At 39.7% G+C, this 17,536-nt stretch overlaps 2 protein-coding genes across 2 annotated transcripts in view; both read left to right on the top strand.

The window, feature by feature from the left end:
- tbpl2 (TATA box binding protein like 2) overlaps nt 1–7,668 on the top strand; it is a 34,093-nt gene extending 26,425 nt beyond the window's left edge. The window contains exons 6-7 of the mRNA XM_080201989.1: nt 4,782–4,876; nt 6,967–7,668. Of these exons, the coding sequence (XP_080058115.1) occupies nt 4,782–4,876; nt 6,967–7,043 (172 nt within the window). The 3' untranslated portion in view covers nt 7,044–7,668. The remainder of the gene's footprint in view (nt 1–4,781; nt 4,877–6,966) is intronic.
- Nucleotides 7,669–9,576: 1,908 nt separating this feature from the next.
- atg14 (autophagy related 14) overlaps nt 9,577–17,536 on the top strand; it is a 44,921-nt gene continuing 36,961 nt past the window's right edge. Inside the window, exons 1-3 of the mRNA XM_080202746.1 lie at nt 9,577–9,826; nt 16,147–16,209; nt 16,396–16,438. Coding sequence (XP_080058872.1) covers nt 9,591–9,826; nt 16,147–16,209; nt 16,396–16,438 — 342 coding nt within the window. The 5' untranslated portion in view covers nt 9,577–9,590. The remainder of the gene's footprint in view (nt 9,827–16,146; nt 16,210–16,395; nt 16,439–17,536) is intronic.

Below are 17,536 nucleotides of genomic sequence, written 5' to 3'. Positions count from 1 at the left end.
AAGACACTCAATGATCTGGCTTCCTCTGTGGCAATGGGTCCCACAGATTCACTAATCTCTGGCTGAAGAAATTCCTCCTCACTTTTAAAGGAGTGTCTCTTCATTCTGAGGTTGTGCCCTTGAGTTCTAGTCTCCCACTAGTGGAAACATCCTATTCATGTCTGCTCTATTTAGGCCCCTCAATATTCTAAGTTTCAATTAAATCCCCCCTCCTACTAAACTCCGAGTATAGACCCAGACTCAACCACTCCTCATATGACAAACCTTTCATTTCTCGGATCATTCTTGTGAACTACCTCTGGATTCCCTCCAAGGTCAACATATCCTTCCTTGGATATGAGGCCCAAAACTGCTTACAATATTTCAGATGGGGGCCTGACCAGAGCCTTATACAGCATCAGCAGTACATCCCTCCAGAAATGAATGCAAACATTGAATTTGCCTTTCTAATTGCCAGATGAACCTGCATGTTAGTCCTGAACCAGGGCTTCACATTTCCAAAGCCTTTCCCCATTTAGAAAACTGCCTATGCCTCTTACTATCAAAGTGCATAACCTCACACCGCCACCTCTTTGCAGAATAACAGACAAACGAGGAGAATGAGTAACCTCCCCACTTCCCTAACGCCACCTGTCCCTTTTATATATCTTTGTATCATCAGTGAATTTAGCAACCATGCCCTCCATTCCATCTTCTAGATCATTAAATAATGAAAAGTTGTAGTTCCAATACTGACCCCTGTGGAACACTACTAGTCAGTTGCCACCCTGAAAAAGATGCACTTATTCCCACTCTGCCTTCTGCCTGTCAGCCAATCTTTCCATGCCAGTACCCTGCCTCTAACACCATTGGCTCTTAGCTTATTTAGTTGCCTCCTGTAAGGACTTTATCAAAGGCTTTCAGGAAATACAAATAAATCATGTCCCCTGGCTCTCTTGTCTAACTTCATTACCTCCTCAAAGAATTCTCATGCATTTGTCAGACATGTCTCTTTGATGAAGTTATGCCAACTCAGCCCTATTTTAACCATGCATTTCCAAGTACTCTGCAATTTCAATCTTGCCCACAACTGAGGTCAGGCTAATTGGCCTGTAGTTTCCCATCTTCTGCCTTCCTCTGTCCCTTAAACATTGTTTTTCCATCCTCTAGGACTTTCCCTGATCTGATTCCTGAAAGATCACCACCAATGCCTCCGCTATCTCCTTCAGAACTGTAGGGTGTAGTCCATCTGGTCTGGGTGATTTATCCACCTTCACACCTTTTCAGCTTCCCTGGCACTATCTCCCTAGGATAGCCACTACATTACTGGTGTCTTCCACTGTGAAGATTGATACAAAGTATCCATTCAGTTCCTCTGCTATTTCTTTGTACAACTATATCGTTGTATGAAGTATGACTACTCCAGCCTCATTTTCCAGCAGCCTAATGTCCATTCTTGCCTCTCATCATTTTATACATCTTAAAAAAAAAACCTCTTGCAGTCTTCTCTTATGCTGCTAGTTTACCTTCATGTTTCATCTTCATTCTTTAGTTATCCTCTACTTGCTTTTAAAGCATTCCCAATTCTCTGGCTTTCCACTATTCCTCTTATCACAGTATGCTCTTTTATGCTATCCCTGACTTCCCTTGTCAGCCATGGTTGCCTTGTCTTCCCCTTTACATGATTTGTGTGCCTTCTGGATTATCCCCAAAAATTCCTGCCACTGTTGTTCCACAGCCTTTCCTGCTAGGCTCCCTTTTTAATCAAATCTGGCCAGCTCCTCCCTCATGGCCTTGTTTCCTTTTAACTCAATAGTAGCATTGTTGTATCCAATTTCAACATTTTCCCCCTCAAACTACAAGGTGAATTCTATCATTGTGGTCACAGTGCCCCCCTGCCTGGGGTTCTTTCACCTTAAGTTCCCAGATCAAGTCTGCCTCATTATACATCAGATCTGTTCTCTAGTGGGCTCTAGCGCAAGCTGCTCCAAAAAAACCATCCTACAGATGTTTTACAAATTCTTTTATCTTGGGGTCTGCTCCAACTTGTTTTTCGCAGTCCACCTGCATATTGACATTCCTCCCCCCCCCCACCCCAATGATTACTGTAATATTGTCTTTCTTACATGCCTTTCTATCTCCTGATTTATTTTCTGTCTGACATCCTGACTACTACTAGAGGGCCTGTACATAACTTCCACCACGGTCTTTTTATCCTTTGCAATTCCTCAACTCTACTCGTGCAGATTCTACACCATCCAACCCTATCACTTCTTGCTAATGATTTGATTTCTTACCAACAAGGAACTCTACTCCTGACTTTTCAATAAGACACATCCTTGGATATTCAGATCTGACCTCTGATCCCCTTGCAGCCACATCTGTGGTGCACACATTCTACCTCCAATGTGTGCTTCCAACTCATTTTTACCTTGTTCTGTATACTATATATATTTTGGATACAGCACCCTCCCTCCCTCTCTTCCCCCCCCCCCCCCCCCACCTCTCTCTCTCTCTCTCTCTCCACTCCCTCCCACCCTCTCTCTCTCTCTCTCTCTCTCCCCCTCCCCTCCCCCCACCTCTCTCTGTGTCTCTCTCTCTCTCTCTCTCTCTCTCCCCCTCCCTCCCTCCTGTCCCCTCCCCCCTGTGAGCAATAGGTAAAGATGTTGTTAACACATATATTTGTAGAGCATAGAGAAATAGCTTGAAGTTAAATAGATTGGATATAGTTAGGCATATTGATAACCCACTTTATGGAAACAACTGAGTTTAGTCACAAACATAGGACATAAGGTTCGATGCTGCTAACACAGCAATAATTAGGGATAATAAAAAGACTGCCTGTAATGTAGAGATAACATCAGAGATGTGATGTGCAGTGAAGCATACACCACATCCTGCAGGAATGTAAGAGGCCCACGTTATAAAAAGCAAATGGTCTGCAAGATGTGTTGTTTATACAACTAAGCATAAAAGGGGGAAGGGGTCACTGAGATAGTCGGGACAGCAGTGATTAAGTTGGCAAAGGATTGATTACTGCCAATCTGAACTGGACATGTAACAGTATTGGATAAGATGGATGAGTTTGCTAATGCACTCTTGTGATAACAGGAGGTGATAGGAACTTAGGGCACCTTGAGCCAATAGGAGAATGTCAACACATAGATGGGACAGGGACCACCAATTAGGAGAGAACATCACATTGCAAAGCCATTACAATGCTTGTAAAAAAAAGTATAAAATGTGCTGCAAATTTATGTGAGGTGTGCCTATTTTGCTAGACACCCAGTCTTGCAAGAACGTCAAATAAAATCTTGCTCCTTCAGAACTTGACTTGACTTGACTTGACTTGACTTGACTAAATTGTTTAACTGTGAGCTGTGTTTCTCACAACCCCCCCCCACCTCTCTCTCTCTCCCTCCCCCCCACCTCTCTCTCTCTCCCTCCCCCCCACCTCTCTCTCTCTCTCTCTCTCTCTCCCTCCGCCCCCCCCACCTCTCTCTCCCCCTCTCTCTCCCTCCGCCCCCCCCCATCTCTCTCTCCCTCCCTCGCGCCCCCCACCCCCACCCCTCTCTCTCTCTCTCTCTCTCACTCAATAGTTGTCCCTTTTATCTGTTGTGCCTGAAGTTTTATTCCTGCCAATTTCCATACTCTCTACTCTGGTTTTAGAAAATTTACTAACTTCTACTGAGCCCTACCCCCTATTAATGACCTAGTTTAATGTTCTTGTGACTTCCCTATTTAGGGACTACCCTCTTCTGTTTTTTTTTCCTGCACAACAGCTTGATTCTAAGAGCTCTGTTTTATAATAGGGCATAGCTATGATCTAGGTCCCTAAACTGTTAGTCTGCACTTAGCTTAATAAAGTAGCTAAAAGAGTTAATCATACAATAAGCTGCTATGAGAAAATTCAGAAGTCTTAATAAAAAGTCGACACAGATAAAGCTTCAAGGCATTTAATCTGAGATAATTCATTAAATCAAACATGTGGACGTGGGAGGATGGTGTGATAGCCGCAAATTGGGACATCAATGATGAATTAGGTCAGCTAAATATGATTAAGTCTTCATGTTAATTGGATATTAAGCATATGTACAATGATTGTGATTTGGTTTTAATATCTGCATCTTATCCATGATGTAACCTTAATTGCTATGAATAGATAAAATCTTATGTATTAATTACTTGTAGTCACATTTGAAACTATAACTGCTTGTGTATTCCTGAATTCTGTACTCTGACTTTGCAGTGTCTTCATTATAGTTTGAAATTAAAACAGTTGTTAAGAGAACTAAAAAACACAATATGCTGGAAAATCTCAGCAGGTATGATATCATTTGTGGGAAGAGAATAGAGCCAGCATTTTCTGTTTTTGTTTCAGATTCCAGCATCTGTATATTTTGCTTTTATCTTTAAGAACTCTGACTTGGTCTGGTTACTTAAAGGAAAATGGTTGTGCTTAAAGGCTGAACATTAAAACCCCCAACATTATCCATTTAACCCAGTTACTAGGTTGATCTGCATCTCCAGTCCTCAGTGCAGCTAAATCCCGATCAGTTTATGTATCCAATTCTTTTACTTTCTTTCCATCTTCCTAACATAGTACAAAATTCATATTTTTATTCCCAATATATTTGAAAATAAAGCCATAGAAAGATGGTCAAATTACCACGTATCAATGCTGGAATGTGTTCAAACTATTAACTTGAATGTACGGGTCTCAGTTTAGACCCAAGTAGTCTTGAATTTAAGATCTCTCCATATTTCCAATTTTTATTAACACAGCTACTTTTCACTTCCAGTTATGAACCAGAACTGTTCCCAGGTCTTATTTATAGGATGGTCAAACCAAGAATTGTTCTGCTTATATTTGTTTCTGGCAAAGTGGTTTTGACAGGTAAAATAAATCTGGCTCTTTTTTTTATATTGATCTATTGCATTCTTGGGACACTCGTAAATTGAATTTGTGCTAATTATTCAAATATTTTTGATCAACCTCCTTTGCTTTCTAATGTGGTTGAGACTTTAGATAGCTGTAACCAAATAATACAAGTACCCTTTTATGGCCTTGTACCTGCTAAGAACAGTTAATGATTTTTTTATTGATCCATTTCAATTTACATCAATTACTGAACTTGAATCAGTAACAAGTTGATTTCATTTTGATCAGCAAGGAATAATTAAAGTGTATAAAAATCAGTTTTACATCAATTTGTATTGAGCTATATTGTAGACCTTGTGTTCTCAGTTCTATATAATGGTGATTGAGAAAGAAAATACAAGACTAAATTAGGATTATCAGAGTTTGTTCATTTTACACCAATTTGGTGAATAATTATGCAGTTATGAAATGACTATAATATTTCAGCAGTATTTTCAGTAATTTATACAAGAATCTCCCCACATCTAATTGGAGCTCTGTGCAAATGTTTAATTCTTAAGCAGACAACGTCAATGAACGAAAATACTACTCTAAAAGCAATAGAGACAACTAAATCATACGTATAATGGAAATTAACTGATGTATCTTGTTTGACCCAAAATGTTTCTGCATATCCCTTTGCTGTGCCTGCTGCACAGTCTGTTTTAACCCTTATATGGTAGGCAAAGTATTGAGAGTAGACTTCTTGTTAGTACAACAATATTTATTTAAACACACAATCAATCATCCACCCAACCAACAATAAGTTACCTTACAGAAATACTAAAGTTAAAGTCCAGTACTAAACCTTGACTTGACTTTTGCGTGACTGGCAAGTACCCAGGCAGATATTGGCCTTTGTGCTGGTCTCTGTAGTCAGGTCCTTTGGTCTGGTCTGACACTCTGGCTCTGGTCTTCCTTGAGGTATGATGGCTCTCCTTGTGCTGGTTGTTGCTGGAAATGGTCACCATTGTTGTAGCTCATTTCATGGGCTCAGAGAGAGAGAGCTTCTCTTGTGCAGCATCTTTTTTATATCCAATTGGTTTTCATGCCCCTTTTGGTCATTGCCTATCAATCAATCAGGACTTGATCACCGAATCAGGTGCTGCCACACCAATCCCTGGTTGTGTTCTCAACACAGTAAAAAGTCTGACAACACCAGGTTTTAGTCCAACCGATTTATTTGATAGTAAACGCACAAGCTTTTGAGGTTTCCCTCTTCGTCAGGTGAATGGAGAGTTCTGGCCTCAGACAGAGCATATAAAGCACAGACACTGATTAGAATGCGCTAATCAGTAATCTCTAAACTGTCTGTGCTTTATATGCTCTGTCTGAGGCCAGAACTCTCCATTCACCTGACGAAGAGGGAAACCTCAAAAGCTTGTGTGTTTACTATCAAATAAATCGGTTGGACTAAAACCTGGTGTTGTCAGACTTTTTACTGTGTTTACCCCAGTCCAATGCTGGCACATCCACATGTGTTCTCAACAGCCATGTCTGTAGATGCTGGGGTTAAGGCACCCCTATGTCTGGTAAACCATTTTGATCAGAAAGTCCCCTTTTGTCCTAGAGATGGCCCATATCCTGTGTATTCAGTCATCTGAGGCTGCAGCCTGTTTATCTGTCTTAAGCAGCAGCTTGCTGTTTTAGTTCTTGCCCGATTGTTCCAGAGTGCTTTATAAATCACCATTTTAAGTGGCCTGTTTGGTCACACCTTTTTTCCTCTATGTACAAACATACTAATTAGGAGTAGGCTGCTCAGCCATTCAGTAAGATCATGACTGACCTGATTGTAACTACAATACCACATTCCTGCTTGTCCCCAATTTTAACCTTTCACCATCATTTATTATGAGTTCCTCCATTTTAGTTATAACACACTTAATTTCACTTAATACAATGTTTGCACAAAAAGTGCAAACTGGAGGATCAGTTTTGGAACCAGGACAGAAATGAGTAGAAATCTGCCTGTAAAGATGGTGTTTTACTGTCATGGACTCAAGTTGTTTTAATATTTGATACCTAACATAACTTTGTAGCATTCAAACATTTTGTTTATCCTGTAGGTGCCAAAGTCCGTTCAGAGATCTATGAAGCATTTGAGAACATCTATCCCATTTTGAAGGGCTTTAAGAAAGCGTAATGGCAAAGTAAGAATGCCTTTACAGATATTCATACACATCTACGTAAGAACCGATTACAATGTGGATGAGCACATAAAGGAATCATTCCTTGGGACTACACCTGATGTTGCAACTTACAAAATAAATATTGCAGAGGATGGGAATTTTGAGCAATTTTAATTCATCCAACCAAACTACTGTGATTCTCCCCCACCCTAAGTAATTCAATTCCATGTGTTATTCACTCCTTGTTAGAAAAACTTATTGGTATCAACCTTAGATTTTCTTTTTACTAATCTGAACTTATCCCCAACTTTACTCTTGTAGTTTAATTTGAATTAACCTTTTCTATTTGTTACTCTGTACCGACAATCAGATCAATGTTCAGTTGCCTCTGAAAAATCCTAAGTTTCTGCTTTCTTTCTCATATTTCATTTTACCCACTTGTATTCCCTAGGTTTATCTGAGTTGCCCTTTCTCATCAGGTGCCATCTTCAAATATCAGTAATAAGCAATGAGATTCAACTAATGTAAATCAGAAACAGGGATTCCAATATCATTCTCTGAAGCAGCATAAACAGACAAAATGTTCTTTTGTGAATTAAACCCAATTACACATCAATGCAATTTTTTCTGATTTCAATGTGTGGGGAAGTGTATTGAACGTGTATTGTACAATATTTGTATGGCTGAGAATTAAGAATAATGTTCGTAATTTGAAGGGCATCTGTTGCAGAAAATGAGTAAATAAATATTCTACAATTGTATTTTCAAATTTTTAAAAATTAATTTAAAAATTTTTTGCAGTATTTCCTGGACCAAATTGCTGGCAAAGTAAGACTTGTTCAATTTTCCAAATTAAGTGGAAATTTCTTCTACCTACCTTGCATGCCCATTCAGTTTGTTCTGCCCAGACAAATCCTACTTGCAGCCCAGTCATTTTATAAACAATACCTCTATCCATCATGTATCACTTTTAAGCAAAGAATGCTTTTGCAAATGGCCAGTCTTGTGACTTCAAAAGCATCTGCTGAAGAATTTCCCTGATGACTTTGACAGTGAATAACTGAAGTATACTAAACTATAAAGTTCTCCAAATTCAGTCCCCAGTCTGTGGCAAGTTAAATATCCAAATCAGGCTGATATGGATATTACAGTAGGCCGCAATGTGGTGTGTGAATATTTGGTTGTAGAACATAGAACACTACAGCGCAGAACAGGCCCTTCGGCCCACGATGTTGCGCCGACCAGTTTAAAAAAAACAATGACCCACTAACCTAAACCAATCCCTTTTCGTCCATAAACCTATCCACGGATCTCTTAAACGCCTCCAAACTAGGCGCACTTACAACTGCAGCAGGCAGGGCATTCCAATCCCTCACCACCCTCTGGGTAAACTCACTTGTGTCTGAGTCATGCAAAATAAGAGCAGAAAGAGGCCATTCAACTGTGCCATTTGATAAGATCCTAGTTGATCTGCTTGTATTGAATTTGAATTTCATTTTCCTATCTATCCCTAATAACCTCAGTCTACCTCTGCCATTCAAAAAAAATCAATGATCACACATTGAGGCAGTGTTCCAAAGTTGCACAACTTGCAACAGTTCTCATGTCCTAAAAAGGCAACTTATTCTAAAACCTTTAAATTTTAGGCCTGGACTTGCCCACAAGTCCATTCTACATCCACCTTAAGACTGCTCAGAATCTTGTATTTCAATCAAGTTGTCCCTTACTCTTTTAACTCCATTGGAAATGAGCCATCTGAACTTACCTGGAAGCAGTCTTTTTTTAATGTTCCTCTAAACTGCCTGTAATACATTTACATATTATGATTTAATGCATCACTACTCTCAGTGGAAAATCCTTTTGACACTTGCTGGCATGTCTCCATATGCCCTTTAAGAAGGGCAAGGGAGAAGATCAACAACAAAATGTAAGTGATCACTACTTTGTTGTGAATTGTATTTTGATTGTATGTCTACTTCAAATTTGAGATCTGCTGTACATCCCATCTAACAAGGTAGAATGAGTAATGCTTTTATAATTGGTGAAAGTGACGAACGAGCTTTGCTTGTCACTCGCAAGCTTGGAGTTACTCAGTGTGAAACAGAAAAATAAAATGTAATTACATGGAAAGAGGCACAAACTACCTTGCATCACTCTTTCAGCTGTCAATCTATCTCGTGTACTTGAGTATGCTCCTTTTACTTCGGCTTCAATTTTAACTAGGCTTTACACTTGCTTGTGTGTACTCTTCAATAGTTTTAAATGTCAAAGGCGCCATCAGTTGGCAGTGACAGCCCTGGGGAGGGGGAGATTATAAACATTGCATTAACTTGTTTGTGCTACAGTGATACAAGAGCCCACATTGGGGTTTGTTAGTATGTTTGTTGGTGTGTGAGGGAGTACTTGTTAGTACCTCGCTAGTGAAAGTCTCCTCTGGCTCTCTTGCGCACCCGGCCGTCGAGGTGGACTATAGCCGAGAGAGGCACGTGACACCAACCGACTGCGCCCATAATGCACCCGAATTAAACAAAACTCACGTGACGGAGTTCCGCGCGCTCAGTATGGCGTCTCCCACGGAGCGGAGGAGGGCGGCGCGAGCCGGGCTCGGGAAGACGCGCGATCAACCGCCACCGTCGCTGCTCCCGTTGCCGCTGCTAGATTCGGTGGACGATGCCGAAGGGCTGTACGTGGCCGTGGAGCGCTGCCCGCTCTGCAACACGGCCAGACGGCGCCTCACCTGCGCCAAATGTATCCTGGCCGGAGATTTCGTTTACTTCGACAGCAGGAACTCGGAGAGGTATTGTTTACCAGGAATGAAACGCTGTTGTCAGCGCTGCAAAAAAAGAGCAGGGCGGCCTGCGCCTTAAAGGCCCCACACACTAGCCCCCTCAGCAAAGTTATCACCGAGTCCGAGAGGCACTGTCTAAACGCAACATTAAGTCATTCACGCTCATGTTTCTTAGGGTTGAGAAAGGCTCACTTATTAAACATGTATTAAACACATGTTCAACGGGATTGGCTGACCTTATTGGCCAGCGGGATAAATATTGGCTGGTCACCTCTATTAGGCAGTAGCTGTGGGAAAATAGTAGCCATAAAGCCCTCTTTCTCCACTTTTCGCCCTTCCTAATTCCGCCAGTAGCCTGGCTGAAGAAAGAATACGACTTTGCTGTTGTGAAATTCCTTGACGCTCCAAGTTGTACACAATAAAATCAGAAAAATGCTCTTACACAATAAAATCAGAAAAATGCTGGAAAATCTCAGCAGATCTGACAGCATCTGTGGAGAGAAGGTAGAGCCAACGTTTAGAGCCTAGATGATCCTTGGTCAGAACGCTTAGAGTCCTCTGATGTGTACACAAGTGGGCATGTTTCGGGTCTCTTGTGGAAGAGAAAAAGACTGAACTACGAAGCATTCTGTAAATCCATGGAACTCATGCTTTTGGTTTAACGCTGTTCCAATTTGGATACCATGAAATCAAAAGCAGAATTATTGGAGATTGAAACATATTTAAACTTTGGAAATGAAAGAGGGCCAGTTAGCACCACAAAAAAGAAAAACAATATTTAGCTACGTTGAATCTTTAGCATACTGCAGGCTATCCTTTTTCATCATAATTATGCTGGGTTGCTGCAGAATTCATTAAAAATACCATAAGTAATGTAACATTACACTAAAAAATTAAATTTACAGGGGAGTCACAGTTAGCATTTTATTATGGCTATCTGGAACATCCTTCAGCACTTGCCCACAGTTGAAACACAATCATTGTGTAGGCAAATGGTGATCACCTTTGTTAGAAATCCTTACCTGTGTATCAGAACTACTTCAGAGACTTGAGCACATTACTTGGCTTCAGTGCAATACTAAAGAAGTACAGGACTATTGGAGATGTTAAACTAATAAACCAAAGAGCAGGAATATTCCCTCCATAGTCTGGACTATGTTTGTCCCATTAGCAGTAAAGGAGATTATCTCTGTTCAGTGCTGTTTGTGGGACTAGATATGGTTTATAAAGAAGGACTATTTCCTTTTGGGGAATCAAATGAAGAAGAGGAACCATGACTGGTTGAGATCAAGACAATTTGCATTTTTAAGAGACAATTCATGAATATACTTACAAGGACATAATGAACAATGTTCTTAATGTGGGATTGCTGTGTCAGATTTGGCACAAACTAAATTACTTTCAACTATGATCAATGCAATACCATGCTTGAAATTGTCATGAGATGGCCAAAATAGCAAACTGTTCCAACAACTAATACCAACAATTCTTTATACTTTGATACTTATAATTTGCCAATATATACATATAAATTGGATACATGCAAAATTATCATTACCATCCTAGTGTCAGCTGAAGTGATCAGTCTGCACATAAAGCAACAGGTTAAAACTAACATTTCTTAATTTTAATGGTTTCAGCTCTCATATCTTTAGGGTTTGTTCTGGAACCAGACTTAACTTTTGTCTTCTCTAGATAGAAATATAATAGGTTTTGGTCAGGGTGAGACAATTGAGTACAATCTGTGCAATGCACAGAGTGCTCCAATTGGCCTTGAAATTTAAACATTTAGTCGTATGTAGCGCAAAATACCATAGACACTAATTATCCCACTCAGGCATATAATCTTCTGGGAGAGACAATAAACCAGACTGAAAAAAAAACTTAGTGCTTTTAACATATTTAGATGTCGCCAATTCAATCCAGTTATTTTGTTATCTTTGATTAGTTATAAGGGCATTATTACAGTAGCTTTACAGTGAAGTGACTGGATCAGCCACTGCTGGATATTTAGCTATAAACAATTATAATTTATGAAAGATAGTTTTTTTTATAGCCTAAATAAATAAACTAAGTTATGCATAATTACTTTTAAATGTGTTCCTTTGCTCTCACAATTTCAATTATTTGCAAAAATGATAGGGAATGACTGGTTGTTCTTTGTTTAATGTTTCTGCATGTTCTTTATATTTGTGATGTACATCTATCAGAACATAGACACAAATTTAAAAAAAAACTGCTGAAAATTGAAATAAAAACAAAATGCCAAACTGGCAGCATCTGTGTAAAGAAAGCAAATTAATGTTTCAGGTCTGTAAACTTCCAACAGAACTGAGAAAAGTTAGAAATATAATAGGTTTTGGGCAAATGAAAAAAGGAGAGTGATGAGAACTGCAAAAGAGAAGTTGGTAATGAGGTGGAAGTCAGGAGAGATTAAGTGACAAAATGTTTCATTGTATTCAATTGTCTCATCCTACAATCTATGCAATACAGAGTGCTCCAATTGGTCCTGAAATTTAAACGTTTAGTCACATGTAGTGCAAAACACCATAGACATTACCCATCTCACTCAGGCATATAATCTTCTGGGAGAGATGATAAACCAGATAAAAACTACAACTTAGTGCTTTTAACATATTTAAATGTCTCCAGCACTTCACAAATCTAGACTTAGTGGTTGGGGGCGGGGGGTTGCTGGTGAAACATTGATAGCTTCTCTCTGACTCCATTATGCATTAAAAACTATTCTAGATTACATTTGTCCTGATTTATGTTATGGGAGATCTATTTCACGGCGGAATAATCTCTACCTTAACCAGAAACAAGTACATTTTATTTTGAAGGAAGACAGCAAATCAGTGTTCTCTATGATAGCCCGTTCCATGGGTTTTCTATTTGATTGATAAAGAAAAAGTGCCTAATATTCAACTGGGTTCTGCCCTTAAATAACCTACAAGCATGATCCTAATTTTCCCTAGGCTATTCAATGAAATAATTAGTCAACTTGAAGATGATCCTGTCCCTTCATTGCATTAGAAACCTCGATCAAGTTACCACTGATTTTGCACATTCATTTGACCCTTTCTAGGTGACCTCCTTATGTTTTGAAACCCTTTTATGCTATTGTCAATGATTCTGACTGTTTAGAACAAGAAACAATTTCATAGATAAAAACCAGAAGCAGAAGGAGACCTCACCCCTTTGAGCCTGCTTCGCCATTCATTTTGATCATGGCTGATCATTGAATTCAATATTATGATCTCCCCCCCCCCCCCCCCCCCCCCCCACACACACACACACACACACACACACACCCCATATACCTTGATCCTATTACCTGTAGAGCTATATCTAATTTCTTCTTGAAATCAGACAATATTGTGGTTGAATTTCACACATTCACCACCTTCTGGTCTCCTCACCACTGTTCTAAAAGGTTTACCCCCAATCATCAAACTAATATCTCTAGTTTTGGACTCCCCCGGGGAACATTCTTTCTGAATCTACCCTGTTAGAATTTTATACATTTCTATGAGATCCCTTCTCTAAACTCCAGTGAATCCTAATCGACTTAGTCTCTCTTCACATGACAGACCTGCCATTCCAGGAATCAGCCTGAAAAACCTTTGCTGTACTCCCACTATAGCAAGGACATCTTCCTCAGATAAGAACATCAAAACTGCACATAATACTTCAGGTGTGGCCTCACTGCCCTATATAGTTGCAGCATAATATCCCTATTCCTATACTCAAATCTTCTCGCTATGAAGGCCAACATACCATTTGCCACCTTTACTGCCTGCTGTACCTGTGTGTTTACTTTCAGCGACTGATGCACGAGGGCACCAAGGTCTCGCTGAGTATCCACATTTTTCAATTTACACCCATTCAAGTAACAATTTGTCTTCCGATTATTGCTACCAAAGTAGATAACCTCACATTTATCCACATTATACTGCATCTGCCATGCATGTGCCAATACACGTAGCCTGTCCAAATCACTGCATCCTCCTCATAGGTCATCCACCCAAGTTGTGGAGTTGCTGGCATTGGACTGAGATAGGCGCACTAGGTAGTCTCACAACACCAGGTTGAAGTCCAACAGGTTTATTTGGTGACAAAATAAATTTGTTAGACCAAATAAACCTGTTGGGACTTTAACCTGGTGTTGTGAGACTACTTACTGTGCCCACCCAAGTTTGGAGACAATAGTCTGGAAGAGGGAAATATAATGTGAACAAATGGGTCCTAGCACGGATCCCTATGGAACCCCACTAATCACTGACCACCAATCAAGTAACAACCCATTTATGCCAACTCTTTGCTTCCTATCTGCTAACCAGTTTTCAGTCCATCTCAAGATGTTACCTGCAATCCTATGTGCTTTAGTTTTACGTTGTAGTTTATAATGTAAGACCTTGTCAAAAGCCTTCTGAAAGTCTAAATAAACCACACCCATTGGTTCTCCTCAGTCAACTCTACTAGTTAATCCTCAAATAATTCCAATAGATTTGTCAAGCATGATTTCCCTTTTATAAATCCATTTGACTTTGGCTGATTACACTGGTGCCTTCCAAATGCTGAGTTATGAAATCCTTGATGATGGACTCTAGCAACTTCCCCAGTACTGACGTTAGGCTCGTTGTCTGTAGTTCCCCGTTTTCTCTCTGCCTCCCTTTTTGAATAGCGGGCTTACCTTAGCTGCCTTCCAGTATGTAGGAACCAGTCCAGAGTCCAAAGAATTTTGGGAAATAACTGCCAATGGATCTACTATTTCCAAGGCTACTTCCTTAAGTGCTCTAGGATGAAGATTATCAGGATCTGGAGATTTATACACCTTCAATTTCCTGAAAACTATTTTTGTGCTAATGCTGATTTCCTTCAGCTCCTCATGAAAACTTGTTTCTCTCAGAATTTCTGGTACATTATTCAAGTCCTCCTTTGTGAAGACTAAAGCAAATTGTGAATTTAATTCTTTGGCTATTCCTTTATTCCCCATTGTGAATTCTCCTGTTTCTGACTAAGGGGCCTAAATTCATTTGTAGAATCATAGAATCCCTACAGTGCAGAATTGTCAATCCTTTTCTGTTTACGTACCTGTAGAAACTTTTACAGTCCGTTTTTAGGTTCCCACTAGCTTACCTTGATACTCTACTTTTCCCTTCTTAATCAATCCCTTGGTCCTCCCTTGCTGAATTTTAAATTGCTGTCAACCCTCAGGCCTATTGCTTTTTCTTGCCAATTTGTTTGCTTCTTCCTTGACTCTGACAGTACCTCTAATTTCCTTTGTAAGCCATGGTTTGGCCACACGTCCCTTATCACTCTTGCACCAAATAGGAATAAACAATTCCTGGAATTCACCTGTTCTTTAAATGTCTGCCATTATCTGTCCACTGTCTTTCCTTTCAGTACTGTTTTCCAGTACATCACGACCAATTCATGCCTCATATGATCATAGTTATCTTTATTGAGATTCAGGACCTCGGACTCAGAATCAACTACATCACTATCCATCTTGACAAAGAATTCTACCGTATTATGGTCACTTGTCCATGGTGCTCTCTCAACTAGATTGTCACTAATCCTTTCTCATTGCATAACACCAAGATGGCCTGTTCCCTTGTTTGTTCCTCAATTGAATGCAGTCGGTGTAATACATTGAATGCTTCAATTTGTGCCAAAATTCACATATTCAGATATGTGTATCGTGCATGGCGCAATAGAAGCCTATAGAATAGTGCTCTAACTTTTACAAACAGCTGAAATGTACCACCAGGATGAGTTGTTTCACAAGACCAAATGTGCAATAAAAATTGGGTTAGCAATAAGTATAATAATTGTTCTTAAGTACAAGGTTCTTGTACACAAATTAGAATTGATTTACGTTGTAATTATTTTCATTATATTTTGGCAAAGGTTACGTCTAATTTCAAAATGTAGTAAAAACTTGTGTGCGCAGTATTATGCACAAGATGTGCAAGGTTATAAAGCATATCATTAAAATGCCAGGAAAATGCATATTTTCAAATCTCCTTTTTACGGAATATTATATAAATACAATATGGAATTGTTTCAGGCTATCTCAGGTTTAATGATTTGTGGTTAAATTGACCTACTATAGCTTTTAAAACTGACATATTAATATCCAAGAAATTTACTGTGGAAAACAGTCACCTGACAGTTTTCAGTATTGATTTGTTATAAAACTTTGCACCATCTTTAATTTGTTATCATTTAAGAAAATTTTGAATTTGTTGTATTACAGCTGCAAATTCATTGTGCAGTTCTGAGCAGTCAGTCATTAGAATCTAAGATTTGATTTTTCACAGGTATGCTGACAAGATGGAACGGTTAAAACATTTGAGAAGTAAGAAGGAAAAGTATCAGCAACAGTAAGATTTGTTGTTTTAGTTCAAACACTTCCTTTTGCTTCAATATGTGGCTGAAATTTTACTATTAACGTTTAGTTTGCTATCTTCAAGAGTAAATAAAATACATTTGGCATGGCATTAATGCTTTTGGTGTGTACATACGTATGATGAATCTGGTTTTCAATTTTGTTCATTTTAATTTTGAAGAGTGATAAAAGCTATTGAAGGCAAGTGGAAAACGGATCAGTTGGTGAGTTGTTTATACAATACATTCTGATACTTGGTAACATGTGTATTTGATGTGTGCATCATTCAGGTTGCTGAATGAAAGTTCAGGGCCGGGATTCTCCCCAAAAAATTCTAAGTCCCCAATTCGCGTGAAAATGCCCAATTTTTTTTTAATAGTATGATTTCCAGAATGAATCTCCGACATTCTGACCTCCCCCAATCTCCCGGCCAGCCCCGTTCTCTGTCCTCTCCCCATCGGCCTGCAATTCCTATGCAGAATTGCGGTGGGGATCCCCCCAACCACTCCCCCATTGTCTCCATAGGCCCCACCTCCTTGGCATTGCCTGATTCTTGGTAAGCAGTGCCAAGATGTCCCATGGGCATTGCCAGTTTGTCCCTTCAGCAGTGCCTGGAGGCCTGGGAGAGCCTCAATGAGGCCTGGGAGAGCCTCAATGACCTCTCTTCACTTAATGGTGACTCTCTCACCCCATCCTAGGTGGGTAACTTGTAGAAGTTGGAGCTATTGAAGGTCACTGGAAGTGGTTTGGTTTTCTTCTGTTGGCGGTGGACATTACTTCGCATTTGCATGGTGTGAATCTTATTTACTATGTATTAGCCTGACGTTGGATGTTGTTAATGCTCCAGGTAGCATGGCTTTCTTCGTTATAGAGGTGCTAAGAATGCAACTGAACACTTAGAGACACGTCACTCAGCAAATCTACCCATGACCTAATGATAAGAGGAAAGGCCCTTCATGGCTGAACAGAGGATGCTACAGTAGTGACTACATGGGGCTGCAATGATCTGCTCTCACGCCTGTCCTACTGCACAAACATCTTCAGTGCTCTTACTTCAAACAATCATTACATATTGTTTGTTCTCTGTTCAGTTGTAATTTTTAGTAGCTTCAGTATCACCCTCGCCAATTTCAAAATTCTGCAATTTATACTCCCAGACCCACAAGTGATTGTTACCATACCTCAAAGACCTTGAAACATTTTACCGTTGTCACTCCTTTGGATTCCTTTCAAAGTATTTTCACACAGACCTTCCCCAAAATTGTAATGATTGTCATCACCCAGCGTTTCTAGAGCCAAAAATGATTCTATTATCAATGCTA

This window comes from Carcharhinus amblyrhynchos, chromosome 14 (genome assembly GCF_965287045.1).
Source record: "Carcharhinus amblyrhynchos chromosome 14, sCarAmb.v2.hapA, whole genome shotgun sequence".
Classification (NCBI taxonomy): domain Eukaryota; kingdom Metazoa; phylum Chordata; class Chondrichthyes; order Carcharhiniformes; family Carcharhinidae; genus Carcharhinus; species Carcharhinus amblyrhynchos.
The sequence above is the reverse complement of the archived record's forward strand: the minus strand, read 5'-3'. Positions and strand labels throughout refer to the sequence as shown.